This window comes from Prorops nasuta, unplaced genomic scaffold (assembly GCF_024137725.1).
Source record: "Prorops nasuta isolate Cenicafe-Biocafe unplaced genomic scaffold, Cenicafe_Pnas_1.2 PNAS00031, whole genome shotgun sequence".
Lineage (NCBI taxonomy): Eukaryota > Metazoa > Arthropoda > Insecta > Hymenoptera > Bethylidae > Prorops > Prorops nasuta.
In genome coordinates this window covers 1,937,268-1,955,567 of record NW_027116828.1, presented here as the reverse complement: position 1 = coordinate 1,955,567, position 18,300 = coordinate 1,937,268, and the positions used below count along the sequence as shown (strand labels likewise).

The following is an 18,300-nucleotide window of genomic DNA, read 5'->3' as shown; positions in this document are numbered from 1 at the left end:
AGAATGTAAGTATTTATTTTATCTTTTTTTACCTTTTCATAATTATTACCTGTTTGTATTTTTAAAATAAAGTGAAGAATGACGAAGAGAAAGAGACTAGAGAAGATATTGAGTCAAAGGAGATGAAGAAGGAAGAAGAGGAGAAAAAAATAGAGGAGGAGAAAGATATTGAGTCAAAGCAAACGAAGAAGGAAGAGGAGAAAAAAGTAGTGGAGAAGGAGGAGGAGGAGGAAGAAGATATTGCGTCAAAGCAGACTAAAAGAGAAGAAGAGGAACCACCACATTTCTTTTTCTTTTACTATTAAATTATTTTATCCAACAAATTGAAAAAATATCATTGTAAATTAACCTTTACTATTTCTTTTATCAAATAAATTGAAAAATATTATTGTAAATATACCTTTTACTAATTCATCTGGAGTTAACGGAAAGAAACCTAATATGTATTGAGAAATGGATATAAACTTCTCTCCGCATTGATAATGAGATGTAAACTTCATCCGAAGTGGAGAGAGAGAAAGTTAATATGTATTGATAAAGATATGTAAACTTCATCTGGAGTAGAGAGAGGAGAGCATTCTTCACTTTAGTCTTCAGTAAAACACCATGAGCTCCGGACGTAAAATTGTGCTACCACAAAAAAAGTTTACTATGTCGGACGTGGAGAAGTCCTCTGTGCCAGTGGCAGTAGTGAGACCATTTGTGCAGATTGAAGAGCAGCAACAGCAGCAGCAGCAAGCAGTGCGAAGAGGATATCGCACGATACCTGATCAGCAGCAGCCACTGCGGCGACCACATTCGCTGCCCGTAGCCCTGCAAATGCTGCCCGCAGCGGTGCAACCTGCAGCGGAGCAACCTGCAGTCTCGCGTAGGCAACAATTACTATTACGTTTACGTAATATGCAGCCTATGTGAGCTGTGTGTGACAGGCAGTCACCACCAAATAGGTAAGAGTTAATAAAAGTCAAAGACTAATAAAAAAATATAATAAATATAAATATATAAATAATTTTTTTTAATTATAGATGCTGTTGCTGTTTTTATTGGGAAGTCATCTGGAATAACCTGAAATATGCAGTCTACTCCATTAAAGTATACTGTTGCTAAGTGGCTGGGATTCGACAGGACGCACAATTCCTGGTTCATTTATATATTTTTATAAGTAAATTTGTATTTTAATAAAGAGGGTTTTTTATGCCGAAGGCTTTTTCCCTTACATTGGTGTTTCTTCAATTACCTCTCCACCAATCCACTGTACCCCGTAATATAAGTATTGCAAATAAAAAAAAAAACAAAATATACAAATCATAACATAAAACCCTTGAAGATTTCCATTCAACCGACATCGGACGATGCTTCGACTGAGATATTCCAGGGGGATCTACAGCTTGAAAACTGTTCTGAATGTTTTCTGTAGGTAAGGTCACAGAGGCTCCGCTCTTTTTTTTTTTTTTTTTTTTTTTTTTTTTTTTCCTTGGCGCCCTTTCGGGGTTCGCCCTTTTCTTACATCATCTTACAATATTTCCTTACATCTACTTATCCTATCTTATTCTATTCTCATCCATCCTTCGCCGCTTATAGAGAGAGAGACACACCATTCATTCATCCATTCCTTTCATTTCCACACATCCTTCCGCTGACTCCCGCTTCCGGCTTATCCACACACTCCTCTTTTCATCCAACTCCCTCATCCATTCTATTCCTTTCCCCCCTCCGTCCAAAATCCCTTTCACCCTCTCCTCCACTCCTTCCTCCACCTCTCCTCCCCCTCCTACGCACCTTTCCAAAACATGTTCCCAGCTCTCCCTCTCCCATCCACACACCCTACATCTCCTCTCTTCCTCTTCCCTCCAATACTGTCCCTCCTTCATTTCGTTCCCCAATCTGTACCTGGCTATCCTTTTCCATTCCCCTTCCTTCCTACCCCCTTTTAAGTACCCCGGAATTTCCTCCTCCATCACTACCTTATACCACTTATTATATCTTGACAATTCTATCCTACTCCTTCTCTCCTCACCCTCTCTCTCATTCCTTTTTTTCTCCACTTCCTCCCATATTCTTTCTCTCTCTTCCTTGTCCTCCCATCCCTCCCTACACCTTTTCTCCCCGTATCCTTCTATAAAACTTCTCCTCTCCTCCTCCCATCTCGACCCCCTTTCCCTTCTCCTTTCCCTTCCTTCTATTTCTTTCAAACATTCCCTTGCCCACTTGTTTCCTTTCCCTTCCCTCAACCTTTCCTCGAAATCCCATGCCCTCTTTCCCGCCCTTCCTCTCACTTTTCCCATCTTTACCTCCTCCCTTACTACGTATCCCGGTGTGACCCATTCCACCCCCAGCACCCACTTTGTAAATCTTTCCCCCATCGCCTCCATCCTTCCTCTCTCTGCCCACCCCCATATCTCCGCTCCGTACCCCATCACCGGCCACACCATCCTCTCAAACATCCATAACCTCTTTTCCACGTTGTTCCTGCATATTCTCTTTCCTAATCCCCATACCTCCTTCATCACTGCCCCTGCTTTTTTCACCCTATCTCCCACTTGCCCGTCCTGTCTTCCGTTCCTTCTCAGTTTATATCCCAGGTATATTACTTCTTTCACCTCTTCTATCCACCCTTCTTTCCATCTACATCTTATTTCTCCAGCTACTCTCTTCCCAAACCTCACTATCTTCGTTTTCTGCACGTTTAGCTCCAATCCTCTCCCGTCCAAAAACTCCTCCACCACCCTCATCATCATCTTCATTCCCCCCATGTCCTTTGCTACCACCACTATGTCGTCCGCATACGCCAACGAGTATATCCTCCCTGCTCCCAACTGTATCCCTCCTTTCCCCCTCTCCTCTAGTCTTTCTTCTAACTCTGCTATATATACTATGAACAGCTTCGCGCTCATCGGGCATCCCTGCTTTAGTCCCCTTCCCGTCCAAAATTTTTCTCCCAACTCCTTTCCTCTCCTTACCCTACATGCTGTTTCTCCGTATGCCTCTTTTATCGCCTCTCTCAGATCTTCGCTTACCCCCTTTCTTTCCAGTACCTCCCACAATATCTCCCTGTCCACCCTATCGAACGCCGCCTTGATGTCTATGAAGCACCCAACCATCCCTCCCCTCCCCCCTTCCAGTTCCCTATTCACCAGGTAGTTCATCGTGTATATGTTCTCCATCACCCCCCTCCCTCTCCTGAAACCTGTCTGCCCTTCTCCAACCATTTTCTTTTCTTCTATCTCCTTTTCCAATCTTTCTCCTAGTACCCCTACATACACCTTCGCCAATGTGTCCATTAACGTCACCCCTCTGTAATCCCCTACCTCCTTCCCCTCCCCCTTCTTTTTTATCGGCACTATTATTCCCACTTCCCACCCCTTCGGCCATCCCCCTCCCCTTCATACCTCATCACATACTCTCCACGCTTCTTTTCTCACCCCTTTCCCTCCCCATTTCCATACTTCATTTCCTAACTCGTTTTCCCCTGCCGCCTTCCCTCCCTTTAGCCTCTCTATCTGTTTCTCTACCTCTTTCTCTTCTATTCCTCCCTCTCTCCCCTTCTTCCTCTCACTTCTCTCCTCCCTTTCCCCTCTTCTCCCCCCTAACAGTTCCCTAAAAAATTCATCCCATACCCTCATTTCTATCTCCTCCACTCTGTTAATTCCTCTCCTTCTACTCCTCCTTATAATCTCCCACACATCTGCCTCTGTTCTCGCCATGTCCATCTCTTTATAACATTCCTCCCTCCACTTCTCTTTCTTTTCTCCACACTTCTCTCTGTACTTTCTTTTCTCTTTTATATATTCCTCCTTCCCTCCTGATCCTCTTAACCACCCCCTCAACTTCTTCCTCAGCTCCCCCTTCCCCTCTCTGCATTCCTCATCCCACCATCCCCTCTTCCTTCCCTCCCCTTCTGTCCTTTCCTTCTTCACTTCCTCCACCACTTTCTTTACTCTCTCTTGCAGCCTTTCCCATCTTTCCTTTACATCTTCCACCTCCTCCCATCCTACCTCCTCCACTCTCTTTTTATATCTCTCCAACTGCTCCTTGTCCCATCCTCTCCTCACTCCCCCCCACTTCTCCCTCTTCCCACCCTTCCTCCTCTCCTTGCTCAACTTTACCACTATTGGCAAATGGTCCGACTCTACCCTCACCTCCACCTCCATCTCTCTTATCTCCTCCCTTGTCTCCCTGTCTCCTACCACAAAATCAATTACCGACCTTCCCATATGCCCTACGTACGTGTATTCTCCTTCCTTGTCCCCGTTCACTGCCCCATTAAAAACCTCTAGCCCCATCTCTCCCATCAGTTCCATCATTCTCCTCCCCTCTGCATTCACTACCTTATCCTTCGACCTTCTCCCCGTTTCCGTTCTTCCCTCCTCCCCTTCCTCCTCCCTCGTCTCTCCAATTCTTGCATTCCAGTCCCCCCCTATCATACACTTCTTCCCCTGCTCCCTTTCCACCACCCTCCTCAGCCCATCCTCTATGTTCCTCATCCCCTTCCCAACGTACACCCCTATTATCCTCCACTCCTCTTTCCCTATCTTCACCTCTATCTCCATGATCCCCTCCTCCTCCCTCTCCTCTCCTTTCCTCTTTCCCTTGATTCCTTCCTTCACTCCCATCACTATCCCTCCTTTTGCCCTCCCCTTTTTTTCCTGCCTTCTCGCCCACTGCACCCACCATTCAAATCCTTTTGGTAACTTCTTCCTCAGCGCATTCCATCCTTTTTCTTCTAACCATGTTTCCACCAAACACACCACATCCCACCTCCCTATCCTCTGCCAAAAGTCCTCATCTTTATTTGTCACCCCTGCTACATTCCAAAACGCGATTTCTATTCCTCCTCCCTTCTCCTTTCCGTCCTTTCCTCTTCCTCTTTCTCTTCTACTCCACTCTTTCCTATCCCCCTCTTCCCCCTTTCCCTTCCTTTCCTTTTTCCTCCCATCCTCCTTCTTCTCCATCTCTCTCCTTTCATCCCCCCTTTTCTCTATACTTTCCCATCCCTTCTCCCTTCTCTTATCCCAAAATTTCCTCTTACTCCTTCCTCCTCCCATCCCTTTCCTTCCTTGTTCCATAATCCACCTTTCCACTCGTTCCATCTCCACTCCTCATCATTCACCCATAATTTCATATACCCCACCCTTACCCTTTCTCCTTTCCTTCTCCTCCCCTCGGCTATCTCTTTCATCCTTCCCATTATCCTCCTTTCCTCCCACGTCAAATCGTCCTCTATTCTTTCCTTCCTCCCTCTCAATCTACTTTTCCCCTCCATCACCCTCCTTTTTATTTCCCTGCTCTCCAACCTCACCTCTACCCCTTTTCTCCCTTCTCCCTTCATTCCTCTCAACACCCTCACCTCCTTCACTCCTTCCTTCACCCCTATCACCTCCAATATCTTTCTTACTTCCTCCCTTACTCTCTCTTCACCCCCCTCTTCGTTTTCCATCCCCCACACTACTATGTTATTCCTTTTCCTCTCTCTCTCCTCTCTTTCTTTCTCCCTTTCCAATCTCTTTATCCTCTCCTCCATCACGCTCTCCCCCTTTCCTTTGCCCTCCTTCCCTTCCCCTCTCTCCTGCTGCTCCCTCTCCTTCTCTTTTCTCTCCAGCGCCTCCATTCTCCCCTTCAACCCCTCTATCTCCCCCCTCCACTCTCTCCTATCCTTCTCCATTTCATCTCTCACTTCCTCTATTTTCCTTAATATCTCCTTCTTTCCTTCCTCTATCCCGTCTATCTTCCTACTCATGCTTTCTATCGCCTTCATTACCTTCTCTATTCCCCCTTCTTCTCCCTTCTCCGGCGATCTTGCCACCCTGGCACTCTTCTTAAAGGCCCATCTGTCCCCCTTTCCTCTCTCCTCCTCTTCCTCCCTGTCCTTTCTCTTCCCACTCAAATACTCCTCCATACTTCCCATACTCTCCGTCCTCCTCCTCTCTCCTTCCCCTCTGTTCTTTATCAGTCTCCCTATGTTAATTCTCCCCCCCTCTCTCTCCTTCCCCTCCTCCTCTCTTCTTTCCTCTCTCCTCCCTTCATCCTTCCCCGATTTATCTCCCTTTCCTTCCATTTCCCTGCTTTCCTACTCCTTTCTACTTTACCGACCTCCCACTCCTTCCTTTTCTTCCCAACAGGTGTCCCTACTCTCTCCTTTCCTCCTTATCCTTCCTGTCTCACACCGTCACTTTCGCGCCTTCCTTCCTAACCTCTAAAATCTCGCCTCCCTTTCCTTCTCCCGTTTTCACTCTGTTTTCCCTTCCCTCCCTTTCCCTTATATCCCTTCTGCTCGCCCTTCTTCTCCTCTTCTTTCCCTTCTACTCCCTATTCTCCGCTTTTCGCACTAACCTTTCTTTTTCTCTTTCTCAACCTCTCACTCACTCACTCCATTTACTCATCCACACACCGGAAACGGAAGTCTCCAGAGGCTCCGCTCTTATTACAGAGCGGATGGTAAGTATCTCCGACGATGGATATACAAATGAATATGACGATCGTCAAAGATACTGTAACATAAATAAGGGGGAGCGATCACTGCATCGCTCTCTACGAATGTTCTTTCTCTTTCCAGTACGAGTCCATTACGCATACATTGTTGAAGAGCGCGATAATGTATTAAGTAACGCGTCTTATCGTTTAAAGTAACCAGCAACTTCTCCTGGCTCGCGCCTGGCGGTTTCTCTCTCTCTTTCTCTCTCTGAGGCGTCCACTGCTTAACGTAAGAGGGGGGGGGGGGGGAGGTCACATGTGTACCCCACACCAAAGGAGTTTAACGTGGGTGACACACACACACACACACGCAAGTGACGTCTCCCCTCTTACATGAAATTCCTATAGTGGATCTGTGGATGGGTACGCTCATTCTAGTTTGTGCACTTGGGCAGATATCAGAAGAATATTATTTAAAACAACAAAAATGTACGATCAAATATACGCTCAAATGAATGATTTTCTGTGGTACCTAAAACGGATAAATCCAGATAAAAAGCTGTTCGATAAAATCAGAGACCGTAAGTTACAACCAATTAAATAATATTTTTTTTGTAATTACAAATAAAATAATATATATTTATTCTTTTAATCATCCGCATGCAGTTTTACGGGATAAAATTATCGAGAAGGAGCACACAAAATATTTGTGGGAGGGCATTATAGATAGGAATGCTGAATGGGAAAAAGATATGGTGAAGGATTTCAATTTCCAAGAAGATTTTGATTTTTTTGGCATCCGTTGGATGCAGGAAGCTGTTTGGGGGTCACCTAACCTCCAACACGAAGACCCTGATGATGAGGAAGGGTGGCCCCCTATCAGAAGCGAAGAATATATTCGCAATTTTTTTAATATTTAATTTTTATATTTAATTATAACTTTTTTTTTAAATTACAATGTTTTTTAAATAAAAAAAAACATCTTTATACGTTACTTTTCTTTATTAAAATACATATGTATAATTTTCCTCATCCATGTCCAAAAGTTCCACTACCACTGTTAGAATCACAACTGAAGTGATAATTGCTCTCCTCTCCGTATTCAAAGAATAAAAAACCCTACATTAGCATTATGAAACACTCTATACCTAGTAAGATAATATAAGCTCTCTCTCTCTCTCTAAGGCGTCCACTGCTTAACGTAAGAGGGGGGGGAGGTCACATGTGTACCCCACACCAAAGGAGTTTAACGTGGGTGACACACACACACACAATGCGCACAACCGCACGAGGAGAGGGGGCACTTCCTCTACTACCCCTACACCCGCGGGACCCCGACCCCCTCGCCACCCGGTCCCAGAATCCTCCTAGCCACACTACTTCCGAGTGTCAGCAATGTGCAATACTACCGGTATTGCACACGGACGCGTGCGATCTACTTTGGTTCGGCGAGGTGGCTGACCCCTACGTTACACAGATTGGGGGAAAAGAGCAGGTCCCCGACTCTTAAAAAAGCCTATAAATACTTCAATACAAATAGTCATAAGTGGTCAAGAGACATCAGGCGAAGGCAGCACAGTGCAAAGCACTGCTGCAAACAATTATAATATGCTTACCCTGAAAAAATTGAGACAGAGGAGACAAAAATCAGTTATTATAAATAAAAAATTAAGCTTTTGGAGACGAAGCTAGAATTATCAAAGGAAAAGCTAAAAAAAATTAAAGATTATAGGTACATATTTCCACAATTTATCGAATCTAATAATTAAATAACTTTATTTTGAAATTTTATTACAAATAACTATTATTTATTAAGATTATAAAATTTTAAGATAATTATAATAAAGATATTTTTTCCGTTTATAGATTGTAAACGTTGAAAATTAAAGTGGATTATTGTTTAATTAAATAGTTTAGATTGAACCACTCGATTTGAAGCGCAAAAGAAGGCGATTAATAAATAAGTGTAATATATGTTACTGAGTAAATTAATTTTGGTTAATTTAAAATAACAAAGTTATTTATAACTAATATGCCCAATATGTGAATAAATTGAAAATTGAATAACCAGGAAAATGATCTTTACTTGTATTTATTTTCTAAAATTAGTATACAAATCGTCTTTGACCTACATTTTTTCTGAAAAAAATGTTTTTTTTTACACATATTTATACTTTTTTATATCTTAATAATCACGCATTACCCGAAACTATTTCATTATTGATTTTTTATTTTGCAACCTGTCAAAATCCTGACTACCAGTTCACAATTTACTGACTCTACAAAATGACGTCACTTTCTCACTGATGCCAATATTATTTTCAGCATTAAGAGTTTTATCGGTCATGTTGGTCCTGAGGTTTGCCTCATTTGCGAAGTGGTACCGGCCCTTAAATGCAGAACGTAAGATATAAAAAATTATATATATATTATATTCACAGCCTGTCACCGTGAACGGCATGAACGAAGACAAATGTTAATATACTGGAAAATAAAGAGTAATAAAGAAATAAGGAGTAAGTAACAGCTTTGATCTATCTGACAGCTGAGGTACTTATGATAAAAGTGAATAAATAAAATCAAAATCCTTTTCCTAAATTGATTTTTAATTTTTATAAAATGGTCAAATGTAGCCATTAATTAATTAGAGTTGATAATAAATACAAAAAATGCGTTTTATTATAACAAATGAGTTGAGGTAATATAAACTGAATGTTTTCATATTATGCTATTAATAAATGCATTTATTTATTTATTATTGAGTCCAATAAGTTAACGGGATCCCTCAAGCCCTCTGTAGCCAACATTACGGAACGAAAAACGAGGGAGAATTGTCCAGCGTTATTTTTCGACCAATTTTAATGATTTTGGGCTTGTTGGAACCGTTAGGACTCACACCTTGTCATAAAAAAGCCTTATTTCCCAAAAAATGAAAAAAAATCAAATTGTTTAAAAATTCGCATTAATAATATTTAATCGCAAAACAAATCGAAAAATCGGGCTTCTTTATGACGAGGTGCCAGAAATAACGATTCCAATAAGCCCAAAAACATTGAAATCGGTTGAGAAATAGAGCCGTACCATTGTCCCGCGTTTCTGAGGTGGACGAATACCAAAAATTTTTAGGAAGAAAGCTAGCCTTCCGCCCCTCTCGCGGCTCACGCTAACGTGTTCCCCCACTCCAGCATCGAAACTTACTGCGAAGCTTTCCTCATATTTACGCTATTCCCCTATCTGTAGCTATACACATATAAATACCGCTAAAATAATGTCGAGAACATTTCATTTCGCCGATATAATGAAATTGCTAAAAATGCAATTATCATTTTGAAATAAAATTGTAGAAAAGGAGATTTCGTAATGCTTGAAATATAGGGCATACGGCGAAACGCGGGACAATGGTACAGTCGTATTTTTCAAAAGAATTTGATGAGACTAGTAATAATTAAAGCCATTCTTAATGTAGATTGTCCTAAAGAGCTCGCATTTTCGATAAAACTTATAGTTTTTCAGCTATGAACGTTTGAATTTGCATGACGCACAAATACATATTTCTTCTCTCGCGTAGATCAGCTGTTGCGCACGTCCATCTTCAATCGTTCATAACTGGAAAACTATAGGCTTGATCGAAAATGCGAGCTCTTTAGGACAATCTACATGAAGAATGACTTTAGTTATGACTAGTCTCATCAAATTCTATTGAGAAATACGCCTGTACCATTGTCCCGCGTTTTGCCGTAATTTCAGGTCTTCAAGCGTCACTGACTCGTTCATTCTGCTATTTCTTTCGAGCAAAGTAAAAAAATGCATCAACAACTTGGGTGACATCATTGAATAGAGCGTGAAGAGGGGAGACGCTTTTATAATATTTTCATAATTTTGCAACGCTTCTTTTGGTCATTATAATGCAAACTGTAACAAGATGCGTACTCGGAGTAAATAAAGTTGGCTTCCCCTCTCCCCTCTACAGCTTGTTGCCTCGTCTAGCGTATGTAAACCAGCATAGTAGGCCTACATATATACGGGTGCGACTGTGTTAGTGACTCGTGGAGTGTACTGTAAACAAACACACATAGCGTTTACCATGTATGTACGTGGGTCTTATTTTCAATCGCGAAATTGCCCTTCTAAATTTATTGCATTGCACCTTCTACGACAAGCTTCATAAGATTAAGAAATATTCATAGCAGCATGTACATTATCGAGAGCTTCTAATGTAATTTTTCAATGTGCAATCGTACTTTTATTTGTTCCGAAATAAATAGCAGAATGAACGAGTCAGTGACGCTCGAAGACCTGAAATTATGGCAAAACGCGGGACAATGGTACAGGCACATTTCTCAATAGAATTTGATGAGACTAGTTATAACTAAAGCCGTTCTTCATGTAGATTGTCCTAAAGAGCTCGCATTTTCGATAAAGCCTATATTTTTCCAGTTATGAACGATTGAAGATGGACGTGCGCAACAGCTGATCTACGCGAGAGAAGAAATATGTATTTGTGCGCCGTGCAACTTCAATCGTTCATAGCTGAAAAACTATAAGCTTTCTCGAAAATGCGAGCTCTTTATGACAATCTACATGAAGAATGGCTTTAATTATTACTAGTCTCATCAAATTCTTTTGAAAAATACGACTGTACTATTGTCCCGCGTTTCGCCGTATGCCTTATATTTCAAGCATTACGAAATCTCCTTTTCTACAATTTTTTTTCAAAATGATAATTGCGTTTTAGCAATTTCATTATATCGGCGAAATGACATGTTCTCAACATTATTTTAGCGGTATTTATATGTGTATAGCTACAGATAGGGGAATAGCGTAAATATGAGGAAAGCTTCGCAGTAAGTTTCGACGCTAGAGTGGGGGAACACGTTAGCGTGAGACGCGAAAGGGGTGGAAGGCTAGCTTTCTTCCTAAAAATTTTTGGTTTTCGTCCACCTCAAAAACGCGGGACAATGGTACGCCTCTATTTCTCAACCGATTTCAATGTTTTTAGGCTTGTTGGAATCGTTAGGTCTGGCACCTCGTCATAAAGAAGCCCGATTTTTCGAGTTGTTTTGCGTTTAAATATTATTAATTCGAATTTTTAAACAATTTTATTTTCTTTACGTCTTTTGGAAAATGTGGCTTTATTTATGACAAAGTGCGAGGCCTAACGATTCCAACAAGCCCAAAAACATTGAAATCGGTTGAAAAATAGCTCTGGACAATTCTCCCTCGTTTTCGTTCCGTAATGTTGGCTACAGAGGGCTTGAGGGATCCCGTTAATGGTTATTAAAAAAAAATTGCTTGTAATGAAAAAAAACATGAAAAAATTTTAAACTTCACGAAGACTCGAACCCGAGCCCACCGCATGACAAACGGCAACCTTACCACCTGCGCTACAGCGCTCACTAGATGTACCAAGACCAAAATAGCCTTTTTCTGACTATAATTCTTTCATTAACTCGTCATAAACGATAAAGAATTAGCTGCAATAATAAATACATTTATCTACACAGCATTATTGCACTAAATTTATAATGTTTTTAATTTGGAGCATACATTTTGCATGAAGATATGATAATTTAAGGATAACCATTCGGTACTCTAAATACATTAAGCTATTCATATGCTCAACTATCATAAATTATTCCATTACACGCGTAACATACATTATAATATTACTTAATTAATTTATGACAATGGAGCATATATATGATCAGCTTAATGTATTTAGAGTACTAAATGGTTACTCTTAAACTATAGTATCTGCATGCAAAATGTATGCTTCACATTAAAAATCTAATAAATTTAGTGCAATAATGCTGTGTAGATAAATGTATTTATTATTACAGCTAATTCTTGATCGTTTATTACAAATTAATGAAAGAATTGTATTCATTCTTTAAAAGGCTGTTTTGCTCTTGGTATAGCAAGCGAGCGCTGTAGCGCAGGCGGTAAGGTTTCCGTTTGTCATGCGGTGGGCTCGGGTTCGAGTCTCGGTGAAGTTTAAAATTTTTTCATGTTTTTTTTCATTACAAGGAATTTTTTTTTAATAACCATTAACTTATTGGACTCAATAATAAATAAAAAAATGCATTTGTTAACAGATTAATATAAAATCATTGAGTTTATTTTACCTCAACTCATTTGTTATAATAAAACGCATTTTTTGTATTTATTACCAAATCTAATTAAGGGGGGAGACTCATGTAAAACGTTAATATTTTAAGAGGTTATTGCAAATGAATGATTCCAGTTATTAATTTCTAGTAAAGCTTATGATTATATTGACATTGCAAAAAAAGGATTAACTTCGTTTAAAAAAATGGCTTCGCAATAGCTGGTCAAACTTGGCTCCTTCGATTTGCGCCGTGGAACGTCCACGTCCTTGTAATTGACGAAACTTAAAAAAAAAATATTCGTTAATGTATACTCTCTTGCTTAGCATGAACCTTAAATTAGCAAGAAATACAAAAAAATAAATATTTTAAGACGTTTGGTAAAAATAAAGCTCTTTTTTTGTTTAAATAATGGGTTAAAATATTTGTTTATAATTATTTTTTAACAAATTTTTAGGTTCATGCTGGTGCTAATCAATTGACAAATATCTGTGTCAAATTTGAACTAGATCGGTCAATTAGTTTTTGAGTTACATTCTACAGCGCGGAAAATTTTACGTTTTCAGAAAAACGCGTTTAAAGTTGTCGAAATGAAAAGTTCTACTTACGGGAAATTTTTATGAGTTTTATCTGTATCAAAGCATAGTCTGCTATTCCAGGACCATAAAATAAACCTTCTTCTTCTAAAAACTCATCCAATTGTGCTGTTTTCTCTTCTTTAGAAGTAACCCTAGCCTCTTTTTATAATCTTTTTGAACGTCGGTCTTGTCTTTAAACTCGGTTTTTATCGTAACTTTCAACAAATTTGCTGCATTCTAAACCAACTTGTATTGAATGGTCGTTCATAACTCTAAGTATAAAACTGTATCCATCGTTAAACGAACCTGCAGCCAAGAACGCAGCAATTTCGATTATCTTTCTACCACAGTTTAAATGTTTCGGAGCCAAACGCCACACAGTTGCATTGAATGACTCGTTTGCATTTTGGGTAAATCCGCCCAAGCAACGCTCCAACAAATCATCCCGGGATAAATCCTTGTAAATAGGTAAAATATGTTCTTGCACATCTTGATGTAGAGGTGCTGGATGATTAAAGTTTGTTTTTTTTGCTTGTGCAGAATTAAATGCACACCATGAATCGGTGCCAGTAGGACACAACTGATGCTGCGGTTTTTCATCCGTCGAAATACAATGGTACACTCTGGGAAATCGAATCGTTCCAAAATGTAAACAATTAAAAGGTGCATTAGTTAGCTGGTGGACAAGACTTTTCCACATTGTGCAGCCTACCAGGCCTAGCACCGAGTCCCAAGCAATAAACAGAGGGCAATAAACCGACCGAAAATGACTAACCCTTATATACCTGTACTCGAATGATCAATCGAAAATTCTAATTTTAATATTATTAATTAAACATTCTTAAAACTGTTATCAATACATTGCTTTTATTTTTAAGATGAGAATGAGCCGAAACACGAGGCTAATAGGACGATTATTTCTGTATTATGTGTATCCTGTAGTTCATATTTTATTAAATTCTAATGAAACTATATTTTATTTTGTATATCTGTAATTTGATAAATTTAAATTTATATATAAAGCAATATAGCAGAAAGGATCGATTAACAGTTATGAGAGTTAATACGATGTCTAAGAAAATAGGAATTTTTGCAACCTTTAAGAAAGGGCGAAAAATATATTATGTATAAAAATATTATTAAATGATGAATAAATATTTATTTCATTTAAATATATATGTAATTAAAGATATGTGTAAATACTTTAAATTCCTATCTAAATTATTCAAAAGAAAAGTTTTATTAAAATTAAATAATTTAAGAACTGCAAGATAAATTTAATACAGAAATAATCGTCCGATTAGCCTCGTGTTTGGGCTCATTCTCATCTTAAAAATAAAAGCAATGTTGTTGATAACAGTTTTAAAAATGTTTAATTAATAATATTAAAATTAGAATTTTTGATTGATCATTCGAGTACAGGTATATAAGGGTTAGTCATTTTCGTTCGTTTTATTGCCCTCTGTTTATTGCTTGGGACTCGTTGCTAGGCCAGGTAGGCTGCGCAATGTAGAAAAGTCTTGTCCACTAGCTAACTAAGACACCTTTAAATAGTGTTTACATTTTGGAACGATTCGATTTCCCAGAGTGTAGTACGTGGCCATGATTTCTTTTTTCATGTCTTCTTTTGAATTTGCGTTTCTGCGAATGGCTAGACCGTAGTAGGTAGTAAGCTTCCCTTTGCCACCTAGTTTTGTAGTTTTCTTTATATTTCTTAGGCGGCTACCCATTCTTTTCTCAACATGGCCGATACACTCGCTTTTCGATACTGCTATATCATCGTAGGGCTGAGCATCTAGTAAAGCTTTTAATGTCTTTGAGTCGCCGTCTCCAATATAGTTAGTATAACACACTCCAAATAGTTCCGTAGAACGAAAAAACATTTCGTGTACGGAATCTACTTCCATTTTACCGGAAGACCCCTTATGATTTATTGAACAATTTTGCTCATGGTCTACATACCCAGGATCCTCAGGGTGATGCTGAAAATAGGTACATGCTTGACAGTAGCTATTTTTAACTACAAGATCTATCACTTTGCCGGAATAATAAGCTATAAGTATTGTTACACCGTATATAGAAGGGAATCCACGCTTTTTCCAAGATCCATCGCCACTAACCGTTATATTTAACAAAGGTTTTTCGCGCTTTTCGTTTTCTTTTTTTTCACCTTCTACTGCGTTATTACAGCTTTCATAAAATATTTTTGTCGCAGATTCGTGTATGTGCTCTATTATAAAAGCATAAGCTTGCCTATTAAGTCCATTGCCTAAATCCATTATTCCGCAGAAAATGTTTATCCCTTCTCGAGCCACACCAAGTAAGCGCACTGCAAGAACAAAGCGTCTATTTATTTCAAATGTATTGCGTAGAAACGGGCCCGATGGAATCAGTATAGTTCCACAACTACATATCATTGCAATTTTAAAACCAAGTCCTCTCTGGTTTGATTCCTCAAATGAAACTTTTTTTTGCATACTTGACATATAACGAGATCAGCCATAGCAAAAAAAACACTTATAAATTCAATGATTCGATAACAAATACTTGGATTTATAGTAACCTTATTCGACGTTGTTTTCAACTTTTTAGCTGAAACGCTAGCTTCGTCGCTAGTTTCGTAGCTTGGTACTTCCTCGGCTTTTTCATTTGATATTTTTAAAAACTGATTGACTTGAAATTTCCAACAACGAGGATAGTTTGGCCGATAATTATGGTTATCCTTGCTAATTTTACGAATCATATTAGCAGATAATAATAGAAGAACAAGTAATAACAGCTCAAAGAGAACAGACAGTTTACACTGAACTTTTGTTTGGATTGACAGAAGACTATGATTATAACTGATTATTTACGTTACTAATATATATAACTTATGTTAACAAAACATTCAACAGATGAAGCATGCGCATTCGTTAACCTAGCTTAAACGTATTCTTGAGCTGAGCGCTTTTCAAGCGCATAGCTTTGATGTCTCTAAAAAGACCTTTATAATATTTTTTAGAGGCTCAGACTTTGGGAATACATTCTTTACATATTAAATAAAATTTTTAAGCCATAAAAAAACGCAAAAAAAAATTTTTTCACATGAGTTTCCCTCCTTAACGGGAAGGTCTACACCGACGTTAAACAGCGGTTCCACCTCAAATCTTAGTTTTCAAATAACAGCGTTGTTTATGGACCGATTTTCAAATTTGCGGTAGTTTTGTATCCGGTAAAATAGCAGCTTTGGAATAAAATAAAGAAATATTGAAAAATAACAAAAAAAAATATATATGAAGACTAATTAATAGATATTAAAATTTAATTAAACAATAATTTAAAGATTTCGCTGTGTTATCCCAAAGTCGTTAGTTTGCTGATTCCAAAATGCCCGCAAAATCGAAAACCGATTCACAAATAACGCTATAGTTTGAAAACTAGTCATTTAGATTCAAATTTATCCAAAGACACGTAATGTCGGTAAAACAGAACACTTTTTCGAATATTATTTTTACCCAAAAGAGGGCACTGTAAATTCACAATTTTGTAAAGAAAAGCATTCCAAACAAAATACGGCTTCCTAGAATTATTATTACATACACTATTTAAGAATGCTGAAACTGATGCTTCACAAGGAGAGCGATGCCTCGTTCATTACACATTGAGCTAAAACCACAACAAAGACGTTCGGACTAATAATTTAGATGCAAAAAGTGGATGAATCTATCAGAGCGACGTTTGGAAAAGGATAAACGTACTGATTTCTGCTTCCTATTTTTCTAGCAAAAAAACTCAAATACATTCAACGATATAAGAAAATATAATTATAAAGATCAAAGTATAGATGCTGTCGTATAGATATTAACCTATAACATTTTTTGCGAGTTTTTAATGCTCAACTGAAGACAGAAAGAGTACACCGCATGCCATATTACGTCTGCCCTTCTGCAGTCAACGCTCTTTTCGATTAAAACATTTTTTGTATCAAAACTATTAGTCCGATCGAGATTACCTTTATTTTAGCTGAAAGTATGGTTATCTGGGAACCTCTCATATTTTTTCCATATTTTTCTCATCAAAAATGAGCCGGTACTATCGAAATTAGAGCAACATTGTTTTGCCCCACCCCGCTTTCCTCTCCTACAAGCATATTCGGACAGCGTGAAGCTGAGCTTCTAGGCTATTGCGCGGTATGAGGTAGGGGAAATGCTCTGTTCGCTAATGGGCGAGACGGATGGAGACGCGAGGGGAATGCAAGTTTCGGAAAACGAATTTTCGTGCTACGGGCTTATTTTTAAAGGAAAAAATCTGCAAAAAATTAGACATGTTCCTCTTTAGACGGACTATGGGATAAAAAAAAGGTTTTTTCGATCCGATCAATAGTTTGGCTGCAAAAAATGTTCTAATCCAAAACTTGCATTCCCCTCGCGTCTCCAACCGTTACGCCGGTAGCGAACGGAGCATTCCCCTTACCTCATACCGCGCAATAGCCAAGAAGCTCAGCTTCATGCTGTTCGTATACGCTTGTAGGAAAGGAAAGCGGGGTGGGGCAAAAAACGTTGCTCTAATTTCGATAGTACCGGCTCATTTTTTATGAGAAAAATATGGAAAAAATATGAGAGGTTCCCAGATAACCATACTTTCAGCTAAAATAAAGGTGATCTCGATCGGACTAATAGTTTTGCTGCAAAAAATGTTTTAATCGAAAAGAGCGTTGACTGCAGAAGGGCAGACTTAATATGACATGCGGTGTACTCTTTCTGTCTTCAGTTGAGCATTGAAAACTCGCAAAAAATGTTATAGGTTAATATCTATATAACAGCATCTATACTTTGATCTTTATAATTATATTTTCTTATATCGTTGAATGTATTTGAGTTTTTTTGCTAGAAAAATAGGAAGCAGAAATCAGTACGTTTATCCTTTTCCAAACGTCGCTCTGATAGATTCATCCACTTTTTGCATCTAAATTATTAGTCCGAACGTCTTTGTTGTGTTTTTAGCTCAATGTGTAATGAACGAGGCATCGTTCTCCTTGTGAAGCATCAGTTTCAGCATTCTTAAATAGTGTATGTAATAATAATTCTAGGAAGCCGTATTTTGTTTGGAATGCTTTTCTTTACAAAATTGTGAATTTACAGTGCCCTCTTTTGGGTAAAAGTAATATTGGAAAAAGTGTTCTGTTTTACCGACATTACGTGTCTTTGGACAAATTTGAATCT

At 38.8% G+C, this 18,300-nt stretch overlaps 2 protein-coding genes and 1 pseudogene across 2 annotated transcripts; all 3 read right to left on the bottom strand.

The window, feature by feature from the left end:
- Window positions 1–3,383: 3,383 nt before the first annotated feature.
- LOC136782988 (golgin subfamily A member 6-like protein 22) lies at window positions 3,384–4,952 on the bottom strand. Its single transcript, XM_066742763.1, has one exon. It carries the CDS (start codon window positions 4,950–4,952, stop codon window positions 3,384–3,386), a length of 1,569 nt encoding a protein of 522 aa, XP_066598860.1.
- Window positions 4,953–4,978: 26 nt separating this feature from the next.
- On the bottom strand, window positions 4,979–5,905 carry LOC136782987 (golgin subfamily A member 6-like protein 22). The gene has a single exon (XM_066742762.1). It carries the CDS (start codon window positions 5,903–5,905, stop codon window positions 4,979–4,981), a length of 927 nt encoding a protein of 308 aa, XP_066598859.1.
- A 7,354-nt stretch (window positions 5,906–13,259) lies between these two features.
- Window positions 13,260–15,839, bottom strand: LOC136782986 (uncharacterized; annotated as a pseudogene).
- Between the last annotated feature and the right edge of the window lie 2,461 nt (window positions 15,840–18,300).